Source organism: Nerophis ophidion, linkage group LG07 (assembly GCF_033978795.1).
Source record: "Nerophis ophidion isolate RoL-2023_Sa linkage group LG07, RoL_Noph_v1.0, whole genome shotgun sequence".
In the NCBI taxonomy this organism is placed as follows: domain Eukaryota; kingdom Metazoa; phylum Chordata; class Actinopteri; order Syngnathiformes; family Syngnathidae; genus Nerophis; species Nerophis ophidion.
This window is the reverse complement of record NC_084617.1, coordinates 2,506,299-2,530,287: the sequence shown is the minus strand read 5'-3', so window position 1 is coordinate 2,530,287 and position 23,989 is coordinate 2,506,299. Positions and strand designations below refer to the sequence as shown.

The window sequence follows — 23,989 nt, the reverse complement described above, 5'->3', positions numbered from 1 at the left end:
GAAGGATCCAGCGACAGGTGCGTAGATGGCCCAGCTGGGCCTTGTTATCTAATCACCTGTCGCTCTGTTTATAAGCAGCAGCTAGGAAGAGGGACGGGGTCGGGGCTGGAGCCAGAGTGCGGGCGAGAACGAAAGAGAAAATTAACAAATGCTGGAAAGAGAGACTTACTGAAAAATAAAACAATATAGTAACCCTAAAACAGGCTCTTGGTGGTCTGAAGAACCCCCAGGAGGACAAGCCCCACACTAACCAATAATAAATAACTTACTTCTTACCCTTAACGCAACTTCTTGAACATAAAAATGCATGAGAATGTTTTATGTTTTAAACGTTATTTTTCATTACAAGTGGAATTATTCATTACTTATCGTAATAAGCGGCGTCAGCTCAGATTTATCAGAGAACCAGATGCAGTCATCAAAAGAACCACATCTGGCTCGCAAGTTCTACGTTCCCTACCCCTGGACTAAAGGATGGGGGTGTTGGCATGGAGAGGTGTGACTGTGGTGAGATGTATGGAAGACATTCAGTGGTTGTTTTGTCTGCTGCTTGTAGTTGACAGGAAGGAATGTGCGGTCGGAACACCTTCAGAGGAGTGAAGGATCCATCAGGTGAGATGTGATGGACTGATACTGTAGTCCGGATAACAACAACGCCTCGGGCCATGGTTGTGGTCTCAGGGTATAATTAAACAAAAGCAGCTTTGCGGAATTTTAAAAGGTTTTAGGTACAGACGGCCGGATTATCAAGACAAACCTCGTTGACGTGGACCGGCAAAAACTGCTGAAAACAACCAATCTGAAGTCTGAGCGTAGACATGGTGGGGCAAAGTACAGCTCGGTTGGTAGAGCGGCCGTGCCGGCAACTTGAGGGTTGCAGGTTCGATTCCCGCGTACGCCATCCTAGTCACTGCCGTTGTGTCCTTGGGCAAGACACTTTACACACCGGCTCCCAGTGCCACCCACACTGCTTTAAATGGAACTTAGATATTGGGTTTCACTATGTAAAGCGCTTTGAGTCACTAGAGAAAAGCGCTATATAAATATAATTCACTTCACTTCACAGGACAATCGCTACAATAAAGGCCTACTGAAATGAGATGTTCTTATTTAAACGGGGATAGCAGCTCCATTCTATGTGTCATACTTCATCATTTCCCCATATTTTTGCTGAAAGGATTTAGTAGAGAACATCGATGATAAAGTTGGCAACTTTTGGTCGCTAATAAAAAAGCCTTGCCTGTACCGGAAGTAGCAGACGATGTGCGCGTGACGTCACGGGTTGTGGAGCTCCTCACATCTGAACATTGTTTACAGTCATGGCCACCAGCAGCCAGAGCGATTCGGACCGAGAAAGCGACGATGAAAGATTCGTGGATGAGGAAAGTGAGAGTGAAGGACTAGAAAAAAATACAAATAAAAACTATACGTCAGGGCTTCACGGTGGCAGAGGGGTTAGTGCGTCTGCCTCACAATACCAAGGTCCTGCAGTCATGGGTTCAAATCCAGGGTCGGGATCTTTCTGTGTGGAGTTTGCATGTTCTCCCCGTGAATGCGTGGGTTCCCTCCGGGTACTCCGGCTTCCTCCCAATTCCAAAAACATACACCTGGGGATAGGTTGATTGGCAACACTAAATGGTCCCTAGTGTGTGAATGTTGTCTGTCTATCTGTGTTGGCCCTGCGATGAGGTGGCGACTTGTCCAGGGTGTACCCCGCCTTCCGCCCGATTGTAGCTGAGATAGGCGCCAGCGCCCCCCGCGACCCCAAAAAGGGAATAAGCGGTAGAAAATGGATGGATGGAACTATACGTCAAAGCGATTCAGATGTTATTAGACACATTTACTAGGATAATTCTGCTTATTGTGTTACTAGTGTTTTAGTGAGATTATATGGTCGTATCCGTACAACCTGAAAGTCGGAGGGGTGTGGTGACCGCCAGTGTCTCCGAGGGAAGCCACGTTTCTCGACGAGGTTAAGGCAGTCGGTCAGGCCGGGCTGAGATTTTTTTTTTCCCCCCTCTTCCACGGTGGAAGCATCCGACGGTCGGGGGCGGCTGGGGGGAGGAGGCAAGAGAGTCGCAGCTGCCTCTTTGACAGGCGCAGGAGGAACGACGCAAGCTCTCCGCTCATGTCTACGGAAAGGACCGACTTATTACCACCATTTTCTCACCGAAACCTGCCGGTTGACATGTGGTAGGGAGCCATGTTGGCTTGACCGCTCTGTTCCATAGTAAAGCTTCACCGTCATCTTTCGGGAATGTAAACAAGGAAACACCGGCTGTGTTTGTGTGGCTAAAGGCGGCCGCAATACACCGTTTCCACCTACAGCTTTCTTCTTTGACGTCTCCATTATTCATCGAACAAATTGCAAAAGATTCAGCAACACAGAAGTCCAGAATACTGTGGAATTATAGCTGGGATCAGTGCTGGATCAACATGTCCGCTACATTGCGTGACGTCACGTGCAGGCGTCATCATACCGCGACGTTTTAGCAGGATACTTTCGCGCGAAATTGAAAATTGCAATTTATTAAACTAAAGCGGGCGTATTGGCATGTGTTGCAATGTTAATATTTCATCTTATTTTGTTGTGATGTAGTGATTGGAGCACATAATTGTTGCTGACAAAAAACATTCATGAAGTTTGCTTCTTTTATGAATTTATTATGGCTCTACTGTAAATGTGACTGGGTCAAAAGTATACGTACAGCAATGTTAATATTTGCTTAGGTCGTGTCTGGGTGATCATGTTTTGTTTTAGTCATGTTCTGTTTGTTGTTTGGACACTCAGTTCCTGTTTTTGCACTTCCTTGTTCATTTTGTTTCCATGACTACATTAGTTTTCACCTGTCCTCATGTCTCGCACCTGTTTTCACTGATCATGTCACTGACGGTTTGTTTGTGTTTTAGTTTTTCTTCTGTGTGTGTATAGTTCCTGTCAGCGCTCTTATTTTGTCTGTTTCCTGTCCTTCTCCCTGAGTGCTGTGTCCCCCTCAGATGCGGCTGATTAGCACCTGGCCACACCTGGTGTCAATCAGCCCGCTCCTATTAAGACCTGTCTTCCCATCCAGTCAGTGCTGGATCATTGTGGTTGTATCGTCGCTCCTGTCTTGTCGTGTTGTGTCACTGCACCGTAGCGGTAAGCTATATTTCGGTAGCAGTTTGTAGCTGACTCTCTTTTGTTCCCTGCTTTTTATTTGTCTTTGTACAACACGTAACGCCTTCTGTTTTCCTGCTCGCTACCCGCTAGCTTCCAAGCTAGGCCCTTTTGTTATTGCTAGCTCCCATGCTAAGCTTCTTTTGTTTTAATAATAATAATAATAATAATGGACTAGATTTATATCGCGCTTTTCTATTATTAGATACTCAAAGCGCTCACAGAGAAGTGGGAACCCATCATTCATTCACACCTGGTGGTGGTAAGCTACATTGTGTCTTAGTTTTTCTTCTGTGTGTGCATAGTTCCTGTCAGCGCTCTTATTTTGTCTGTTTCCTGTCCTTCTCCCTGAGTGCTATGTCCCCCTCAGATGCGTCTGTTTAGCACTTGGCCACACCTGGTGTCAATCAGCCCGCTCCTATTTAGACCTGTCTTCCCATCCAGTCAGTGCTGGATCATTGTGGTTGTATTGTCGCTCCTGTCTTGTCGTGTTGTGTCATTGCACCGTAGCGGTAAGCTATATTTCGGTAGCGGTTTGTAGCTTACTCTCTTTTGTTCCCTGCTTTTTATTTGTCTTCGTACAACACGTAACGCCTTCTGTTTTCCTGCTCGCTACCCGCTAGCTTTCACGCTAGGCCCTTTTGTTATTGCTAGCTTCCATGCTAAGCTTCTTTTGTTTTAATAATAATAATAATAATAATGGACTAGGTTTATATCGCGCTTTTCTATTGTTATATACTCAAAGCGCTCACAGAGAAGTGGGAACCCATCATTCATTCACACCTGGTGGTGGTAAGCTACATTGTGTTTTAGTTTTTCTTCTGTGTGTGCATAGTTCCTGTCAGCGCTCTTATTTTCTCTGTTTCCTGTCCTTCTCCCTGAGTGCCGTGTCCCCCTCAGATGTGGCTGATTAGTACCTGGCCACACCTGGTGTCAATCAGCCCGCTCCTATTAAGACCTGTCTTCCCATCCAGTCAGTGCTGGATCATTGTGGTTGTATTGTCGCTCCTGTCTTGTCGTGTTGTGTCACTGCACCGTAGCGGTAAGCTATATTTCGGTAGCGGTTTGTAGCTTACTCTCTTTTGTTCCCTGCTTTTTATTTGTCTTTGTACAACACGTAACGCCTTCTGTTTTCCTGCTCGCTACCCGCTAGCTTCCACGCTAGGCCCTTTTGTTATTGCTAGCTTCCATGCTAAGCTTCTTTTGTTTTAATAATAATAATAATAATAATGGACTAGATTTATATCGCGCTTTTCTATTGTTATATACTCAAAGCGCTCACAGAGAAGTGGGAACCCATCATTCATTCACACCTGGTGGTGGTAAGCTACATTGTGTTTTAGTTTTTCTTCTGTGTGTGCATAGTTCCTGTCAGCGCTCTTATTTTCTCTGTTTCCTGTCCTTCTCCCTGAGTGCTGTGTCCCCCTCAGATGCGGCTGATTAGCACCTGGCCACACCTGGTGTCAATCAGCCCGCTCCTGTTTAGACCTGTCTTCCCATCCAGTCAGTGCTGGATCATTGTGGTTGTATTGTCGCTCCTGTCTTGTCGTGTTGTGTCATCGCACCGTAGCGGTAAGCTATATTTCGGTAGCGGTTTGTAGCTTACTCTCTTTTGTTCCCTGCTTTTTATTTGTCTTCGTACAACACGTAACGCCTTCTGTTTTCCTGCTCGCTACCCGCTAGCTTCCACACTAGGCCCTTTTGTTATTGCTAGCTTCCATGCTAAGCTTCTTTTGTTTTAATAATAATAATAATAATAATGGACTAGATTTATATCGCGCGTTTCTATTATTAGATACTCAAAGCGCTCACAGAGAAGTGGGAACCCATCATTCATTCACACCTGGTGGTGGTAAGCTACATCCGTAGCCACAGCTGCCCTGGGGTAGACTGACGGAAGCGTGGCTGCCAGTTTGCACCTCCGACCACCACCAATCATTCATTCATCATTCATTCACCGGTGTGAGCGGCACCGGGGGCAAAGGGTGAAGTGTCCTGCCCAAGGACACAACGGCAGCAACTTTGATGTCCATAGGTGAGAAGCGAACCTGCAACCCTCAGGTTTCTGGCATGGCCGCTCTACCCACTACGCCATGCCGTTTTCTAGCTCCCACGCTAGCTCTTTTAGTTTGTTATCCGCCTCGTGCGCCCTTTTTGTTGTGCCCCTTTTTGTTTGTTCTTCCTTAGTGTTTTAGTGTTCAATTAAATCCTGTTTTCCAGCGAAAGGAACTTTGAATGCTCCAGGATAGCAAAAGATTTTGTTACGAGTCACTCTCCCGCCCTGAGACCGTCCCTTCTTGAAGGCCGTGCCTCGGTCCTCAGCCCGCAGATAATGGAGACGTTGTTAAGTCAACTAAAAGTGCTACTAAAAGCCGAGCTCAGCGGTTGCATCAAGAGAAGCATTAATTCGCCAACAAGGGAGCGTCGGCACAAGCCTTCCTTCCGCCGGCTAATTATTTGCCGTTTTTAACGAAGCTACCTCTTTCAGCCGCAGAAGTCGGGCCGAGTCCACCAGAGGTCCATCGCCCTGCAAATGTGCGGACAAACAACGGCGGCCGGTGTGACACGTTCACACTTCCCCCCGAACACAGCAGACTTGTGAATAATTCTGTCTCCGCACTTCTCGACGTGTCGCTACGTGTCGACTGCTTCCAGCCGCACTCACTCCGCGGCTTTCTCTGCCAAGAAAAACGAGATCCCACTCACATAAATCTACCACTTGCCCGAAGCCCCCGGCTGGCGGCGGGGGAGAAAAGAACAACATACCTCAGAACCAGCGGGATCTCGCCGTTAAACTCCACTTTTTATGAGGAGGAGGAGGAGAAAAGTGGTAATGAAGCCACTGATTGGACTGAGAGCAATCATTTTAGGGCGGAACAATCTAGAAATGTCTGTTTGATGAACAGGCTGGAAGCAATTTAATGTCAGTTGAGATAAACTGAGAGGTTAAGGTGACTAAAATACAATCAAACCAAACTGGGTAACACAGCACAACCTGGTCTTACTATAACAATCTACAAGGTTAATAGGGTTGGTTTCTCTTTCTTCCCCTCCATTCCAGTTATAGATAGATAGATAGATAGATAGATAGATAGATGGACGGACGGACAGACAGATAGATAGATGGATGATGCTTGGGTAGATAGATGGATGGATGGATGGATGGATGGATAGATTGATAGATAGGTGGATGATGTTTGGGTAGATAGATGGATGGATGGACGGACGGACAGATGGATGGATGGATGTTTGGGTAGATAGATAGATGGATGGGTAGCTAGATAGATAGATAGATAGATAGATAGATAGATAGATAGATAGATAGATGGATAGATAGATGATGTTTGGGTAGATGGATGGATGGACGGAAGGACAGATGGATGGATGGATGTTTGGGTAGATAGATGGATGGGCAGATAGATAGATAGATAGATAGATAGATAGATAGATAGATAGATAGATAGATAGATAGATAGATAGATAGATAGATAGATAGATAGATAGATAGATAGATAGATAGATAGATAGATAGATAGATAGATAGATAGATAGATGGACGGACGGACGGACGGACGGACAGACAGATAGATGGATGATGCTTGGGTAGATAGATGGATGGATGGATGGATGGATGGATAGATTGATAGATAGGTGGATGATGTTTGGGTAGATAGATGGATGGATGGATGGATGGATGGACGGACAGATGGATGGATGGATGGATGGACGGACGGATGGATGGATGGATGTTTGGGTAGATAGATAGATGGATAGATAGATAGATAGATAGATGGATGGGTAGATAGATAGATGGATAGATAGATAGATAGATAGATAGATAGATGATGTTTGGGTAGATGGATGGATGTTTGGGTAGATAGATAGATAGATAGATGGATGGGTAGATAGATAGATAGATAGATAGATGGATAGATAGATAGATAGATAGATAGATAGATAGATAGATAGATAGATAGATAGATAGATAGATAGATAGATAGATAGATAGATAGATAGATAGATGGATAGATAGATAGATAGACTTTGATTACTTCAAGAAAACTAAAAAAACATATGCATTGTTGCATTTGAACAATTGTATTGTTGATATTGGAGGTAAATTATTGTTGTTATTCATTATCAATATTGATACTTCTATTGGTATTTGTATTGCTCCATTTGTCGTGTAATAATGCTCATTGTCATTTCTGTAGTAATGTTTATTTTATTAACTGCTTCATTGATATCACTTTTACCATCATATTTGTACATATCCTATTTGCTGATGTTGCTCTATTGTTGTTGTCCCTCTGTCTTATGCCCCTTTATCCACTTCTGTCTTCTTTTTGTTTCCTCTTTCAATCCCCTCCTGCTCCGGCCCGGCTGCACCAAACAATAATATAAATACATGTAATAAAGTCTGATACCAATAAGGCAACAAGAGAAGTATCCCAAGCTTCTCTTTTGTAAAGTACATCTGTGCGGCCGATATGGGCACCTACCCTCTACATCGAAAATATGATTTGCCTTATCAGCTGAACAGTGCAACAAAAAAAAATAAATACAATAAAATAGTCTAATTTGAGACAAATGAAATAGTATTTATGATACAACAAACATTTCAATTTTTTCCTCATAACTCCTGTTTCTTTTCCCCCCGATCTACCTTATCAATGTCATTTTCATAACAGGCCAAAGCAAAACAAGACCGCACTTTGGACTCCTGTCCAAAGGTATGTTTACACGACCGCCACATGTATTCAATATTTTCCCTTTTACTCTTTTTATCTTATCTGGGAATGTAGCTTTTTTTTTTACAAATGGCTATTGTTTACATTTTGAATCCGTACGAGTACAGTGGAACCTCGATTTACGAACGCCTCATATTTGCGACCTTTTCGGTTTAGGAACTTTTACATGGCGCCAATTATGCTCTGTGTGGAAACATGTACGATCGATTCATTCATTCATTCATTTTTCATGCCGCTTTGAGACATTAGGGGCCACTATTTTGATGACTCAGGGCTCTCTAGGTCACAATCGGTTTACCGCATTTTCCTGACTACAAGGCACACTTAAAATCCGTTAATTTTCTCAAACCTCGACAGTGTGCCTTATAACCTGGTGCGCCTTATATACGGAATTATTCTGGTTGGTTTTATTTTATTTGGTACATGGTGTCATGATAAGTGTGACCAGTAGATGGCAGTGACACATAACAGATATATGTACCATTGAAAATATACAAAATTACACACGGCTCTCAGAAATCCGACAAAATGTTTTTAGCGAGACTTTGGTAAGCTATGAAGCCGCACCGCTTGATGGATTGTCGGCGCATTAAACATACAAGTATTATTATGGTGTGTGAATAAGGTAAGACACATTATCTGTCGTTTTATTTCGCAATATTACGCAAAAGTGAAGTGAGTTATATTTATATAGCGCTTTTCTCAAGTGACTCAAAGCGCTTTACATAGTGAAACCCAATATCTAAGTTACATTTAAACCAGTGTGGGTGGCACTGGGAGCAGGTGGGTAAAGTGTCTTGCCCAAGGACACAACGGCAGTAACTAGGATGGCACAAGCGGGAATCGAACCTGCAACCCTCAAGTTGCTGACACGGCCACTCTACCAACCGAGCTAAGCCGCCCAAAAGCAACTTTTCTTACTGTCTGACACCTGCTGATGTGTATTTGGGATCTGCATAAGTCCTGAAAATTTGCAGATGTCCGCTTTTGTAGTCCGTGCCAACACCGTAGTCGATAAGCTTCTATTTTTCTGTAACTTCTTGTTATGTGACATTTATGTTGCCATTTCTAATATAAAGTAGTGTAAAGTTCTTACTTATATCTGTCAGTGAACTCACCATGACAAAACTAAAACATACCGGTGTAGTATGTTTACATTATTCATCCAAGGATATATATATATATATATATATATATATATTTATATTGTGTTCTATTTGTACAGGAACGATTGGAATTTCTGAGTTCTTAGTCGGTTTGAACTTGAACGAGGTCAAATTTCCTACACGGAAAGTTGGGAAAGTCCTGGCCAACCCCAAACTTTTCTGCTGAGTGTAAACAAAGAGAAAAACTTCTCTGCTTTCGGACTAGTTGTTGCTGCAATAAATCAGCCATGTGTTTTATGATGGATGTATTAGGTCATGTTACTGTAGTGCAGCTCTTAGTAGGTCGGGCCTCCCCACCAGTGTGACGCCAGGGAGGGGAACATGCCTGATCAGCATCTAAATGCCACTTGGAAAAGATGTGCACTAGAAAATTAATCCTCACTTTGTCATTTTTGAATTTCAGGCAAAAACCGACTAAGAACAATGTTAGTAAAGTTATTGTTTGTTGTGTATATATATATATATATATATACAGTATATACATCCTTTAGGTCAGGAAAACCACAGAGACTATTTCATCCCTACAAGGCTGTTTCACAGGAAAACCTGCAAAATATATATAAAAAATATATAAACATAGTAGAGGAAAACCAGGAAAATCCCATGAAGAGCAGGGAAATCTGCGAAACAGGCTTGTGGGGATGAAATAGCCTCTGTGATTATTTTTCCTGACCTCACGTATGTTCCTCTCTACCCCGGTCATAAACGATGTGGCAGACCACATAAAACAACATGGTGGACCGCATTAAATGACATGGCTGGCAGGCCAAATACACGATGTGGCAGGCCACTTAAACAATGTGGCAGGCCACATAAAAACAAAGCTGCCGGCCACGTAAAACGTCGCGGCAGACCAAGTAAAACGATGTGGCAGACCACATAAAATAATGTGGTGGACCACGTTTAATGACATGACTGGCAGGTCACATTAAATGGTGAGGCAGGCCAAATAAATAATGTGGCAGACCACATAAAATAATGCGGCAAACCACTTAAATAAAGTGGCAGGCCACAAAAACGATATGGCAGGCCACTTATACCATGTGGCAGGCCAAATAGAAAAGGTGGCAGGCCACATAAACAATGTGGCAGAACACATAACATAATGTGGCGGACCACATTAAATGACATGCCTGGCAGGTCACATTAAATGATGAGGCAGGCCAATTAAAAACAATGTGGCAGGCCAATTAAACATTGAGGCGGGCCACTTAAACAATGTGGCAGGCCACAGAAAACAATGTTACCGGCCACTTAAAATGAACTGGCAGACCACATAAAATAACGTGGCAGACCACATAAAATAAAGTGGTGGACCACGTTTAATGACATGACTGGCAGGTCACATTAAATGGTGAGGCAGGCCAAATAAATAATGTGGCAGACCACGTAAATTAATGCGGCAAACCACATAAATAATGTGGCAGGCCACAAAAACGATATGGCAGGCCTCTTATACCATGTGGCAGGCCAAATAGAAAAAGTGGCAGGCCACATAAACGATGTGGCAGAACACATAACATAATGTGGCGGACCACATTAAATGACATGCCTGGCAGGTCACGTTAAATGATGAGGCAAGCCACATAAACAATATGGCAGGCCACTTAAAATGAACTGGCAGACCACATAAAATAATGTGGCAGACCACATAAAATAATGTGGTGGACCACGTTAAATGACATGACTGGCAGGTCACATTAAATGGTGAGGCAGGCCACATAAACGACGTGGCAGGCCACATAAAATTATGTGGCAAACAACATAAATAATGTGGCAGGTCACAAAAACGAAGTGGCAGGCTACTTATACTATGTGGCAGGCTACATAGAAAAAGTGGCAGAACACATAAAATAATGTGGCGGACCATCTAAATGACATGACAGCAGGTCACATTAAATGATGAGGCAGGCCACATAAACGATGTGGCAGGCTACTTAAACGATGTGGCAGGCCAATTAAAAAATGTGGCAGGCCACATAAATAATGCGGCAGGCCACATAAATAACGTGGCGGACCAAATTAAATGAAATGCCTGGCAGGTCACATTAAATGATGTGGCAGACCACATAAAAATGTGGGAGGGCACATAAACAACGTGCCAGACCACATAAAATAATGTGGCAGACCACATAAAATGATGTGGTAGGCCCTATAAACGGCTGTGGCAGACCACATAAAATAACGTGGCGGACCACGTAAAATGAAGTGGCAGGCCACATAAAAACGTTGTGGCAGACCACATAAAATAATGTGGCGGACCACATAAAATGAAGTGGCAGGCCACATAAAAACGATGTGGCAGACCACATAAAATAACGTGGCGGACCACCTTAAATGACATGCCTGGCAGGTCACATTAAATGACAAGGCGGGCCAGCTACAAACATGTGGTAGGCCACATAAGTGACATTGCAGGCCACATTAAATGATGTGCCGGGCCACATCTGACACATTAGACACCTGTATGGAAACAGGAAGTCTCATAAGTGGGCTTCGAAGTCTGACTTGCAGTAAAAAGGAAATAAGTAACAACACGAGTCAACTGGCCGCATAAAAACCAAGCAAAAGAAGTCCGAGGACAGCGAAGCAGGTTTTAAAGTGGCCTCTCCCATAAAACCTCATATAATGGCTTAATAAGGGCTGCTAGGGGCTTTAACAGGCTGATGACAGGGTGAAGACCACCTGTGTCAAACAGCAGTGCAGCTGCAGCATGTCCCTGCTTGCATGACCTCTCAGGCTCTGTGCAGCTAGAAAGTAGTATTTGCAGATAGAAAGTAGTATTTGCAGCTAGAAAGTAGTATTGTTCGGCTAGAAAGTAGTATTTGCAGCTAGAAAGTAGTATTGTGCAGTGAGAGAGTAGTATTTGCAGCTAGAGAGTAGTATTTGCAGATAGAAAGTAGTATTGTGCAGCTAGAAAGTAGTATTTGCAGCTAGAAAGTAGTATTTGCAGCTAGAAAGTAGTGTTTGCAGCTAGAAAGTAGTATTTGCAGCTAGAAAGTAGTATTGTGCAGTGAGAGAGTAGTATTTGCAGCTAGAGAGTAGTATTTGCAGCTAGAGAGTAGTATTTGCAGCTAGAAAGTAGTATTGTGCGGCTAGAAAGTAGTATTGTGCAGCTAGAAAGTAGTATTTGCAGCTAGAGAGTAGTATTTGCAGCTAGAAAGTAGTATTTGCAGCTAGAGAGTAGTATTGTGCGGCTAGAAAGTAGTATTGTGCGGCTAGAGAGTAGTATTTGCAGCTAGAAAGTAGTATTTGCAGCTAGAAAGTAGTATTGTGCGGCTAGAAAGTAGTATTGTGCAGCTAGAAAGTAGTATTTGCAGCTAGAAAGTAGTATTGTGCGGCTAGAAAGTAGTATTGTGCAGCTAGAAAGTAGTATTTGCAGCTAGAAAGTAGTATTGTGCGGCTAGAAAGTAGTATTTGCAGCTAGAAAGTAGTATTGTGCAGTGAGAGAGTAGTATTTGCAGCTAGAGTAGTATTTGCAGCTAGAGAGTAGTATTTGCAGCTAGAGAGTAGTATTTGCAGCTAGAGAGTAGTATTGTGCGGCTAGAAAGTAGTATTGTGGGGCTAGAGAGTAGTATTTGCAGCTAGAAAGTAGTATTTGCAGCTAGAAAGTAGTATTGTGCGGCTAGAAAGTAGTATTTGCAGCTAGAAAGTAGTATTGTGCAGCTAGAAAGTAGTATTTGCAGCTAGAAAGTAGTATTGTGCGGCTAGAAAGTAGTATTTGCGGCTAGAAAGTAGTATTGTGCAGCTAAAAAGTAGTATTTGCAGCTAGAAAGTAGTAGTGTGCAGCTAGAAAGTAGTATTTGCAGCTAGAAAGTGGTATTGTGCGGCTAGAAAGTAGTATTGTGCAGCTAGAAAGTAGTATTTGCAGCTAAAAAGTAGTATTGTGCAGCTAGAAAGTAGTATTTGCAGCTAGGAAGTAGTATTGTGCAGCTAGAAAGTAGTATTGTGCAGTGAGAAAGTAGTACTGTGCAGCGAGAGAGTAGTATTATGCAGCAAGAGAGTAGTATTGTGCGGCTAGAAAAGTAGTATTGTGCAGCTAGAAAAAATAGTATTGTGCGGCTAGAAAGTAGTATTGTGCAGCGAGAAAGTAATATTGTGCGGCTAGAGAGTAGTATTGTGCAGTGAGAGAGTAGTATTGTGTGGCTAGAAAGTAGTATTTGCAGCTAGAAAGTAGTATTGTGCTGCTTGAAGTAGTATTGTGCAGCTAGAAAGTAGTATTGTGCAGCTAGAAAAAGTAGTATTGTGCGGCTAGAAAGTAGTATTGTGCGGCTAGAAAGTAGTATTGTGCGGCTAGAAAGTAGTATTGTGCGGCTAGAAAGTAGTATTATGCAGCAAGAGAGTAGTATTGTGCGGCTAGAAAAGTAGTATTGTCCAGCTAGAAAGTAGTATTTGCAGCTAGAAAGTAGTATTGTGTGGCTAGAAAGTAGTATTGTGCGGCTAGAAAGTAGTATTGTGCAGCTAGAAAGTAGTATTTGCAGCTAGAAAGTAGTATTGTGCAGCTAGAAAGTAGTATTGTGCGGCTAGAAAGTAGTATTGTGCAGCTAGAAAGTAGTATTTGCAGCTAGAAAGTAGTATTGTGCAGCTAGAAAGTAGTATTGTGTGGCTAGAAAGTAGTATTGTGCGGCTAGAAAGTAGTATTGTGCAGCTAGAAAGTAGTATTTGCAGCTAGAAAGTAGTATTGTGCAGCTAGAAAGTAGTATTGTGCAGCTAGAAAGTAGTATTGTGCGGCTATAAAGTAGTACTGTGCGGCTAGAAAGTAGTATTGTGCGGCTAGAAAGTAGTATTGTGCGGCTAGAAAGTAGTATTGTGCGGCTAGAAAGTAGTATTTGCAGCTAGAAAGTAGTATTTACAGCTAGAAAGTAGTATTGTGCTGCTAGAAAGTAGTATTTGCAGCTAGAAAGTAGTATTGTGCGGCTATAAAGTAGTACTGTGCGGCTAGAAAGTAGTATTGTGCTGTTATAAAGTAGTACTGTGCAGCGAGAAAGTAGTATTGTGCATAAATTCCAGGGTTGCAGTTGTCAATGAGCTCCTTCATGGGCTGAAAGATGGGCGGCAGGTCAACTGGGGAAGTCAGAGATAAGAGGATTTGGGCAAATAAAGAAGTGGATTCATTGGTAATAAGCGGCGGCGTGACCCCTGATGAGTCAAGGTCGTGCCTCGGCAGATAAGTGGTGTGATGACTCCAGCAGGCAGGATGTGCGTAGTCTGATAGTTCCTAAACTCTTGTCTAGTGTGTACTGGAGTGAGAGGTCAATGGCCCTAAATATAAGACTGGTCATGTTTAATAAGCACTTATGGTGATATTGTGAGGTATTTGTTTTTAAAAGGTCATTTTTTTCAACAACCGGCAACACACCGTTTTGTGGGTTGGTATTTTTACTGCTAATAAATGCTGTTTGTCCCCGGGTGTTGTTGATCCAAGTAGTGCTATTAAACACTTTTTACTTACACAATACATTGATGTCTGTTCACAGTTGTGATCTTGTTTTAGTATTATGAAATATGGACACACACACACACATATATATTATATATATATATATATATATATACATATATATTTATATATAAATACATATACAAACCCCGTTTCCATATGAGTTGGGAAATTGTGTTCGATGTAAATATAAACTGAATACAATGATTTGCAAATCCTTTTCAAGCCATATTCAGTTGAATATGCTACAAAGACAACATATTTGATGTTCAAACTCATAAAAAATCATTAAGTTTAGAAAGAAGTGAAAAAGAAGTTGGGAAAGGTGGCAATAAATACTGATAAAGTTGAGGAATGCTCATCAAACACTTATTTGGAACATCCCACAGGTGTGCAGGCTAATTGGGAACAGGTGGGTGCCATGATTGGCTATAAAAACAGTTTCCCAGTCTTTCACAAGAAAGGATGGGGCGAGGTACACCCCTTTGTCCACAACTGCGTGAGCAAATAGTCAAACAGTTTAAGAACAACCTTTCTCAAAGTGACATTGCAAGAAATTTAGGGATTTCAACATCTACGCTCCATAATATCATCAAAAGGTTCAGAGAATCTGGAGAAATCACTCCACGTAAGCGGCATGGCCGGAAACCAACATTGAATGACCGTGACCTTCCATCCCTCAGACGGCACTGTGTCAAAAACCGACATCAATTTCTAAAGGATATCACCACATGGGCTCAGGAACACTTCAGAAAACCACTGTCACTAAATACAGTTGGTTGCTACATCTGTAAGTGCAAGTTAAAGCTCTACTATGCAAAGCGAAAGCCATTTATCAACAACATCCAGAAACGCCGCCGGCTTCTCTGGGCCTGAGATCATCTAAGATGGACTGATGCAAAGTGGAAAAGTGTTTTGTGGTCTGACGAGTCCTCATTTCAAATTGTTTTTGGAAATATTTGACATTGTGTCATCCAGACCAAAGGGAAAGTGAACCATCCAGACTGTTATCGACGCAAAGTGTAAAAGCCAGCATGTGTGATGGTATGGGGGTGCATTAGTGCCCTAGACATGGGTAACTTACACATCTGTGAAAGCACCATTAATGCTGAAAGGTACATACAGCTTTTGGAACAACATATGATGCCATCTAAGCGCCGTCTTTTTCATGGACGCCCCTGCTTATTTCAGAAGCCACATTCAGCACGTGTTACAACAGCGTGGCTTTGTAAAAAAACAGTGTGGGTACTTTCCTGGCCCGCCTGCAGTCCAGACCTGTCTCCCATGGAAAATGTGTGGCGCATTATGAAGTGTAAAATAGGACAGCGGCGACCCCGGACTGTTGAAGTGAAGTGAAGTGAATTATATTTATATAGCGCTTTTCTCTAGTGACTCAAAGCGCTTTACATAGTGAAACCCAATATCTAAGTCACATTTAAACCTGTGTGGGTGGCACTGGGAGCAGGTGGGTAAAGTGTCTTGCCCAAGGACACAACGGCATTGACTAGGATGACAGAAGCGGGAATCGAACCTGCAACCCTCAAGTTGCTGGCACGGCCGCTCTACCAACCGAGCTATGCCGGACTGAAGCTCTACATAAAACAAGAATGGGAAAGAATTCCACTTTCAAAGCTTCAACAATTAGTTTCCTCAGTTCCCAAACGTTTATTGAGTGTTGTTAAAAGAAAAGGTGATGTAACACAGTGGTGAACATGCCCTTTCCCAACTACTTTGTCACGTGTTGCAGCCATGAAATTCTAAGTTGATTATTATTTGCAATAAAAAATAAAGTGAATGAGTTTGAACATCAAATATGTTGTCTTTGTAGCATATTCAACTGAATATGGGTTGAAAAGGATTTGCAAATCATTGTATTCTGTTTATATTTACATCTAACACAATTTCCCAACTCATATGGAAACGGGGTTTGTAGATAGTTAGAAGTTGACTATCGTGATATGAGCAGAAGCCTTAAAAGCTGCAAGTTGAGTACAAATATTGAGCTTCACACAGCTCCCAAAAACATGAGAGTCCACATCCGCTTGCAGCCAGAAACAGACTGGCTGTGCTGCAGGACCAGGTCAGGACCAGGTCAGGACTGGCTGTGCTGCAGGACCAGGTCAGGACTGGCCGTGCTGCAGGACCAGGTCAGGACTGGCCGTGCTGCAGGACCAGGTCAGGACTGGCCGTGCTGCAGGACCAGGTCAGGACTGGCCGTGCTGCAGGACCAGGTCAGGCCTGGCTGTGCTGCAGGACCAGGTCAGGACTGGCTGTGCTGCAGGACCAGGTCAGGACTGGCTGTGCTGCAGGACCAGGTCAGGACTGGCTGTGCTGCAGGACCAGGTCAGGACTGGCTGTGCAGCAGGACCAGGTCAGGACTGGCTGTGCTGCAGGACCAGGTCAGGACTGGCTGTGCTGCAGGACCAGGTCAGGACTGGGTGTGCAGCAGGACCAGGTCAGGACTGGGTGTGCTGCAGGACCAGGTCAGGACTGGCTGTGCTGCAGGACCAGGTCAGGACTGGCTGTGCTGCAGGACCAGGTCAGGGCTGGGTGTGCTGCAGGACCAGGTCAGGACTGGCTGTGCTTGCTGACCAGGTCAGGACTGGCTGTACAGCAGGACCAGGTCAGGACTGGGTGTGCAGCAGGACCAGGTCAGGACTGGCTGTGCAGCAGGACCAGGTCAGGACTGGCTGTGCTGCAGGACCAGGTCAGGACTGGGTGTGCAGCAGGACCAGGTCAGGACTGGCTGTGCAGCAGGACCAGGTCAGCGGGGGATAACACGCTCTTCCAGGTCCGAGTGGTATTCTTAGTCCGCTTCCTCCGTCGTGTTGACTGATGTTCGCTACTTCCTAAACGCTCAATGTTTGCCAGAAGAAAAAAACCATCTGTGGTTCGACAATAAAACATGCACTTCGGGTTTAACCGTCGAATAATAATCAGACCCGTCAGTCCGCCTAGACGGGTTAGACCTCTATCCGTGGATTTCTGCGGACGGTTTGGATGGCGGCTCCAATAAACGCGGCGACGTTGTGATGTTTTCTAAACGTTTCCTTTTTTCTTGTCAGCAAAATCTATCAGAAGTGATTGTCAGCCAGTTCACAGTCGCTGGAAAATATTCAGTTTTTCTTCCTGGCAGGACGCCCACAACCTGGACCAGCAGCTTAAACACTTCATGACACTTTCTGTTGTGTTGGGACATTATTTGAACTATTATACAATTAGCATTACATTTAATTAATTGATTAATTCACTATTAATATGCTTGCAATTGTTTTTGTATTCTTAGCTGGAATGCGGTTTTTCACTTAAATGTATAATAGACTGTATTTATATTATTCACATGTGAATAATGCTGTATAATAGATTGTGTTTATATTATTCACATGTGAATAATGCTGTATAATAGATTGTATTTATATTATTCACATGTGAATAATATAAATTAAATACAGTGTATTATACGGCATTATTCACATGTGAATAATGCTGTATAATAGACTGTATTTACATTATTCACATGTGAATAATGCTGTATAATAGACTGTATTTATGTTATTCACATGTGAATAATGCTGTATAATAGACTGTATTTACATTATTCACGTGTGAATAATGCTGTATAATAGACTGTATTTATATTATTCACATGTGAATAATGTTGTATAATAGACTGTATTTATATTATTCACATGTGAATAATGCTGTATAATACACTGTATTTAATTTATATTATTCACATGTGAATAATGCTGCATAATAGACTGTATTTATATTATTCACATGTGAATAATGCTGCATAATAGACTGTATTTATATTATTCACATGTGAATAATGCTGTATAATAGACTGTATTTATATTATTCACATGTGAATAATGCTGTATAATAGACTGTATTTATATTATTCACATGTGAATAATGCTGTATAATAGACTGTATTTATATTATTCACATGTGAATAATGCTGTATAATAGACTGTATTTATATTATTCACATGTGAATAATGCTGCATAATAGACTGTATTTATATTATTCACATGTCAATAATACTGTACAATAGACTGTATTTATGTTATCATTAATGTATTTATATTATTCACATGTGAACAATGCTGTATATTAGATTATTTATATTTTTCACGTGAATAATGCTGTATAATAGACTGTATTTATGTTATTCACATGTAAAAAAAATACCTAAGTGTTTATTGTGAGCTAATAGTGGTGCTGAATTTCCCGCAGGAATCAATAAAGTACTTTCTATTCTATTCTATAAGTGTACAAAAAATTGCGAGTATACCGCTATAATCCTCAGTATAGCTCGGTTGGTAGAGTGGCCGTGCTGGCAACTTGAGGGTTCCAGGTTCGATCCCCACTTCCGCCATCCTAGCCACTGCCGTCGTGTCCTTGGGCAAGACACTTGACCCACCTGCTCCCAGTGCCACCCACACTGCTTTAAATGGAACTTAGATATTGGGTGTCACTATGTAAACATGCTTTGAGTCACTAGAGAAAAGCGCTATATAAATAAAATTCACTTCTCCTCTCGCACTAGATCTGCATGCTAAAGCTGGTTTACATTATTTAACATGATTTAAATATTAATAGTTAGATGTTTGTCCATCCATTCAGAGTCGTCCATGTTCCAATGGTAACGCATCAAAGAAACCATCGTAAATCAATCAATCAACCAAAGTTTACTTATATAGCCCTAAATCACCAGTGTCTCAAAGGGCTGCACAAGTCACAACGACATCCTCGGCTCAGATCCCACATCCGGGCAAGGAAAAACTCAACCCAATGGGATAACAATGAGAAACCTTGGAGGGGACCGCAGATATTTTTTGTCATTTTCTATAAACCAACTCACCATCAAATAAAAACTATAAGTAACGCAAACCTGAAAATCTGGGCTGTTTAGACTTTTTCGTGCCGAATCTGTGCAGTATTTAGGGTCTTGAGGTGAACTAAACCAACTCATTTACATACTTAAACCTAGCCAGGCACTCCAGCAACATATTACGTTGTTCCTTTGATTAAGTGGGTCTTGAGGTTAACTAAACCCACTCATTTATGTTTGGCCGACGTTTTAAGCCTCTTCTTCGTGCTCGCTCCTATAAGCAGTAAGTCATCCTCTGTATATTCAGGTTCAAAAAGAGAAGCTTGTCAACCCTCATTAGTCCAAAAATGGTCATCTTTGTTTTCTGTTACCAAATCTGCCAAGATTAGAATACTCTCGTGTTATATTCGGGGAGTAGGAACACATTTGTTGCGGGAAGTCGGACGTGTGTCGCTATAGAAACAGAAATAAATGTGCCAAAGAATTAATAGCCCAGAACTACAGCCAAATATTACATTTGTGCAACCTCCTAGCTAAGGACTATAAATGATGTGCCTGAACAACACAATGTTAAATGATGTGCCTGAACAACACAATGTTAAATGATGTGCCTGAACAACACAATATTAGATGATGTGCCTGAACAACACAATGTTTAATGATGTGCCTGAACAACACAATGTTAGATGATGTGCCTGAACAACACAATGTTAGATTATGTGCCTGAGCAACACAATATTTGATGATGTGCCTGAACAACACAATGTTAGATGATGTGCCTGAACAACACAATGTTAAATGATGTGCCTGAACAACACAATGTTAAATGATGTGCCTGAACAACACAATGTTTAATGATGTGCCTGAACAACACAATGTTAAATGATGTACCTGAACAACACAATGTTAAATGATGTACCTGAACAACACAATGTTAAATGATGTGCCTGAACAACACAATATTAAATGATGTGCCTGAACAACACAATGTTAAATGATGTGCCTGAACAACACAATGTTAAATGATGTGCCTGAACAACACAATATTAGATGATGTGCCTGAACAACACAATGTTAAATGATGTGCCTGAACAACACAATGTTAGATGATGTGCCTGAACAACACAATGTTAGATGATGTGCCTGAACAACACAATGTTAGATGATGTGCCTGAACAACACAATGTTAGATGATGTGCCTGAACAACACAATGTTAGATGATGTGCCTGAACAACACAATGTTGGATGATGTGCCTGAACAACACAATGTTAAATGATGTGCCTGAACAACACAATGTTAAATGATGTGCCTGAACAACACAATGTTAAATGATGTGCCTGAACAACACAATGTTAGATGATGTGCCTGAACAACACAATGTTAGATGATGTGCCTGAACAACACAATGTTAGATGATGTGCCTGAACAACACAATGTTAGATGATGTGCCTGAACAACACAATGTTGGATGATGTGCCTGAACAACACAATGTTAAATGATGTGCCTGAACAACACAATGTTAAATGATGTGCCTGAACAACACAATGTTAAATGATGTGCCTGAACAACACAATGTTAAATGATGTGCCTGAACAACACAATTTTAAATGATGTGTCTGAACAACACAATGTTAGATGATGTGCCTGAACAACACAATGTTAAATGATGTGCCTGAACAACACAATGTTAAATGATGTGTCTGAACAACACAATGTTAGATGATGTGCCTGAACAACACAATGTTAAATGATGTGCCTGAACAACACAATATTAAATGATGTGCCTGAACAACACAATGTTAAATGATGTGCCTGAACAACACAATGTTAAATGATGTGCCTGAACAACACAATGTTAAATGATGTGCCTGAACAACACAATGTTAAATGATGTGCCTGAACAACACAATGTTAAATGATGTGCCTGAACAACACAATGTTAAATGATGTGCCTGAACAACACAATGTTAAATGATGTGCCTGAACAACACAATGTTAAATGATGTGCCTGAACAACACAATGTTAGATGATGTGCCTGAACAACACAATGTTAGATGATGTGCCTGAACAACACAATGTTAGATGATGTGCCTGAACAACACAATGTTAGATGATGTGCCTGAACAACACAATGTTGGATGATGTGCCTGAACAACACAATGTTAAATGATGTGTCTGAACAACACAATGTTAGATGATGTGCCTGAACAACACAATGTTAAATGATGTGTCTGAACAACACAATGTTAGATGATGTGCCTGAACAACACAATGTTAAATGATGTGCCTGAACAACACAATATTAAATGATGTGCCTGAACAACACAATGTTAAATGATGTGCCTGAACAACACAATGTTAAATGATGTGCCTTAACAACACAATGTTAGATGTGCCTGAACAACACAATGTTAGATGATGTGCCTGAACAACACAATGTTAAATGATGTGCCTGAACAACACAATGTTAAATGATGTGCCTGAACAACACAATGTTAAATGATGTGCCTTAACAACACAATGTTAGATGTGCCTGAACAACACAATGTTAGATGATGTGCCTGAACAACACAATGTTAAATGATGTGCCTGAACAACACAATGTTAAATGATGTGCCTGAACAACACAATGTTAAATGTGCCTGAACAACACAATATTAAATGATGTGCCTGAACAACACAATGTTAGATTATGTGCCTGAACAACACAATGTTAAATGATGTGCCTGACCAACACAATGTTAGATGATGTGCCTGAACAACACAATGTTAAATGATGTGCCTGAACAACACAATGTTAAATGTGCCTGAACAACACAATGTTAAATGATGTGCCTGAACAACACAATGTTAAATGATGTGCCTGAACAACACAATGTTAAATGATGTGCCTGAACAACACAATGTTAAATGATGTGCCTGAACAACACAATGTTAAATGATGTGCCTGAACAACACAATGTTAAATGATGTGCCTGAACAACACAATGTTAAATGATGTGCCTGAACAACACAATGTTAAATGATGTGCCTGAACAACACAATGTTAGATTATGTGCCTGAGCAACACAATGTTAGATGTGCCTGAACAACACAATGTTAAATGATGTGCCTGAACAACACAATGTTAAATGATGTGCCTGAACAACACAATGTTAAATGATGTGCCTGAACAACACAATGTTAAATGATGTGCCTGAACAACACAATGTTAAATGATGTGCCTGAACAACACAATGTTAAATGATGTGCCTGAACTACACAATATTAAATGATGTGCCTGAACAACACAATGTTAAATGATGTGCCTGAACAACACAATGTTAAATGATGTGCCTGAACAACACAATGTTAAATGATGTGCCTGAACAACACAATGTTAAATGATGTGCCTGAACAACACAATGTTAAATGATGTACCTGAACAACACAATTTTAAATGATGTGCCTGAACAACACAATGTTAAATGATGTGCCTGAACAACACAATGTTAAATGATGTGCCTGAACAACACAATGTTAAATGATGTGCCTGAACAACACAATGTTAAATGATGTGCCTGAACAACACAATGTTAAATGATGTGCCTGAACAACACAATTTTAAATGATGTACCTGAACAACACAATTTTAAATGATGTGCCTGAACAACACAATGTTAAATGATGTGCCTGAACAACACAATGTTAAATGATGTGCCTGAACAACACAATTTTAAATGATGTACCTGAACAACACAATGTTAAATAATGTGCCTGAACAACACAATTTTAAATGATGTGCCTGAACAACACAATGTTTTCATCCTCATTCCCGCGTTCTTTTCCCGGGAAATGTGGGCAATGGTCCCCGGGGGAACAAGTGTGCCTCAGCCTCTCCATCACGACTCCCAGACCTTTCTTTTCTTTCCACTAGTTGGACAACAACTCCTTCCTCCAGTGTGTGACCGAGTGTTTCTTTCACGTCGCGGTGATTGAAGCGTGAATGGCGGCCTTACCGACACACAGACATATTACATCCAGACCGACGAGCATCTTCCTCTTGGTGCAGATGGAGCTCTCCTCCTCCTCCTCGTCGTCCCCAGCCTGGCCGAGGAAGTGCTTCCCAGCCCCGTTCTCCTTGCCCTCCGCGGCCCCCTGGCTGTCAGTCATCCGGGGCAGCGCGCTGCTCCCGCGGGTATTAAACTTCTGCATGTCCCCTCTCTTCGTCCAAAAAAAAAAGTGGTATTTCCAAGTCCGGTACAAAGTGCCAGAAGCGGGCTTTTTTGTCTTATATCAGTCCGTCCATCGGTGCCAGAAATCCATGTTTTAAAGAGAGAACTTTGGACAGCGAGAGGCGAGCAAGTGAGAGCCGCCGGTCAGTGCAGTTTGGCCGGCATGCGGTGGGCGAGCGTCCCGGTAGGAGAGCTGGAAGTAGGAAGACTGGCGAAAAAACAAAACTAAAAAAATCCCGTGCGCGCTTCACTTCTCAACTCGTCCTGCTGGACTGTGTCAAAGTCACAGGAGGCAAAACTTGTTTTTTTTGCCCTACCTCCTTGTGCTTTTCAAAGTAAAGTCCCATGCGTGCTTCCGGTGGAGCAGCAGCGAGGTCTTATTTCGGTGCGCCCAACGTTGTACTTCCGGTGTTATA

General features: G+C 41.9%; 1 protein-coding gene across 2 annotated transcripts in view; it reads right to left on the bottom strand.

Moving 5' to 3' along the window:
• The window catches only part of ppap2d (phosphatidic acid phosphatase type 2D), an 84,702-nt gene extending 60,835 nt beyond the window's left edge, over positions 1–23,867 (bottom strand). The window contains exon 1 of one of the 2 annotated variants that reach the window (XM_061905191.1): positions 23,358–23,867. In XM_061905191.1, the coding sequence (XP_061761175.1) occupies positions 23,358–23,553 (196 nt within the window). In that variant the 5' untranslated portion in view covers positions 23,554–23,867. The remainder of the gene's footprint in view (positions 1–23,357) is intronic. The other variant, XM_061905190.1, reaches the window with a different exon arrangement.
• Positions 23,868–23,989: the final 122 nt, after the last annotated feature.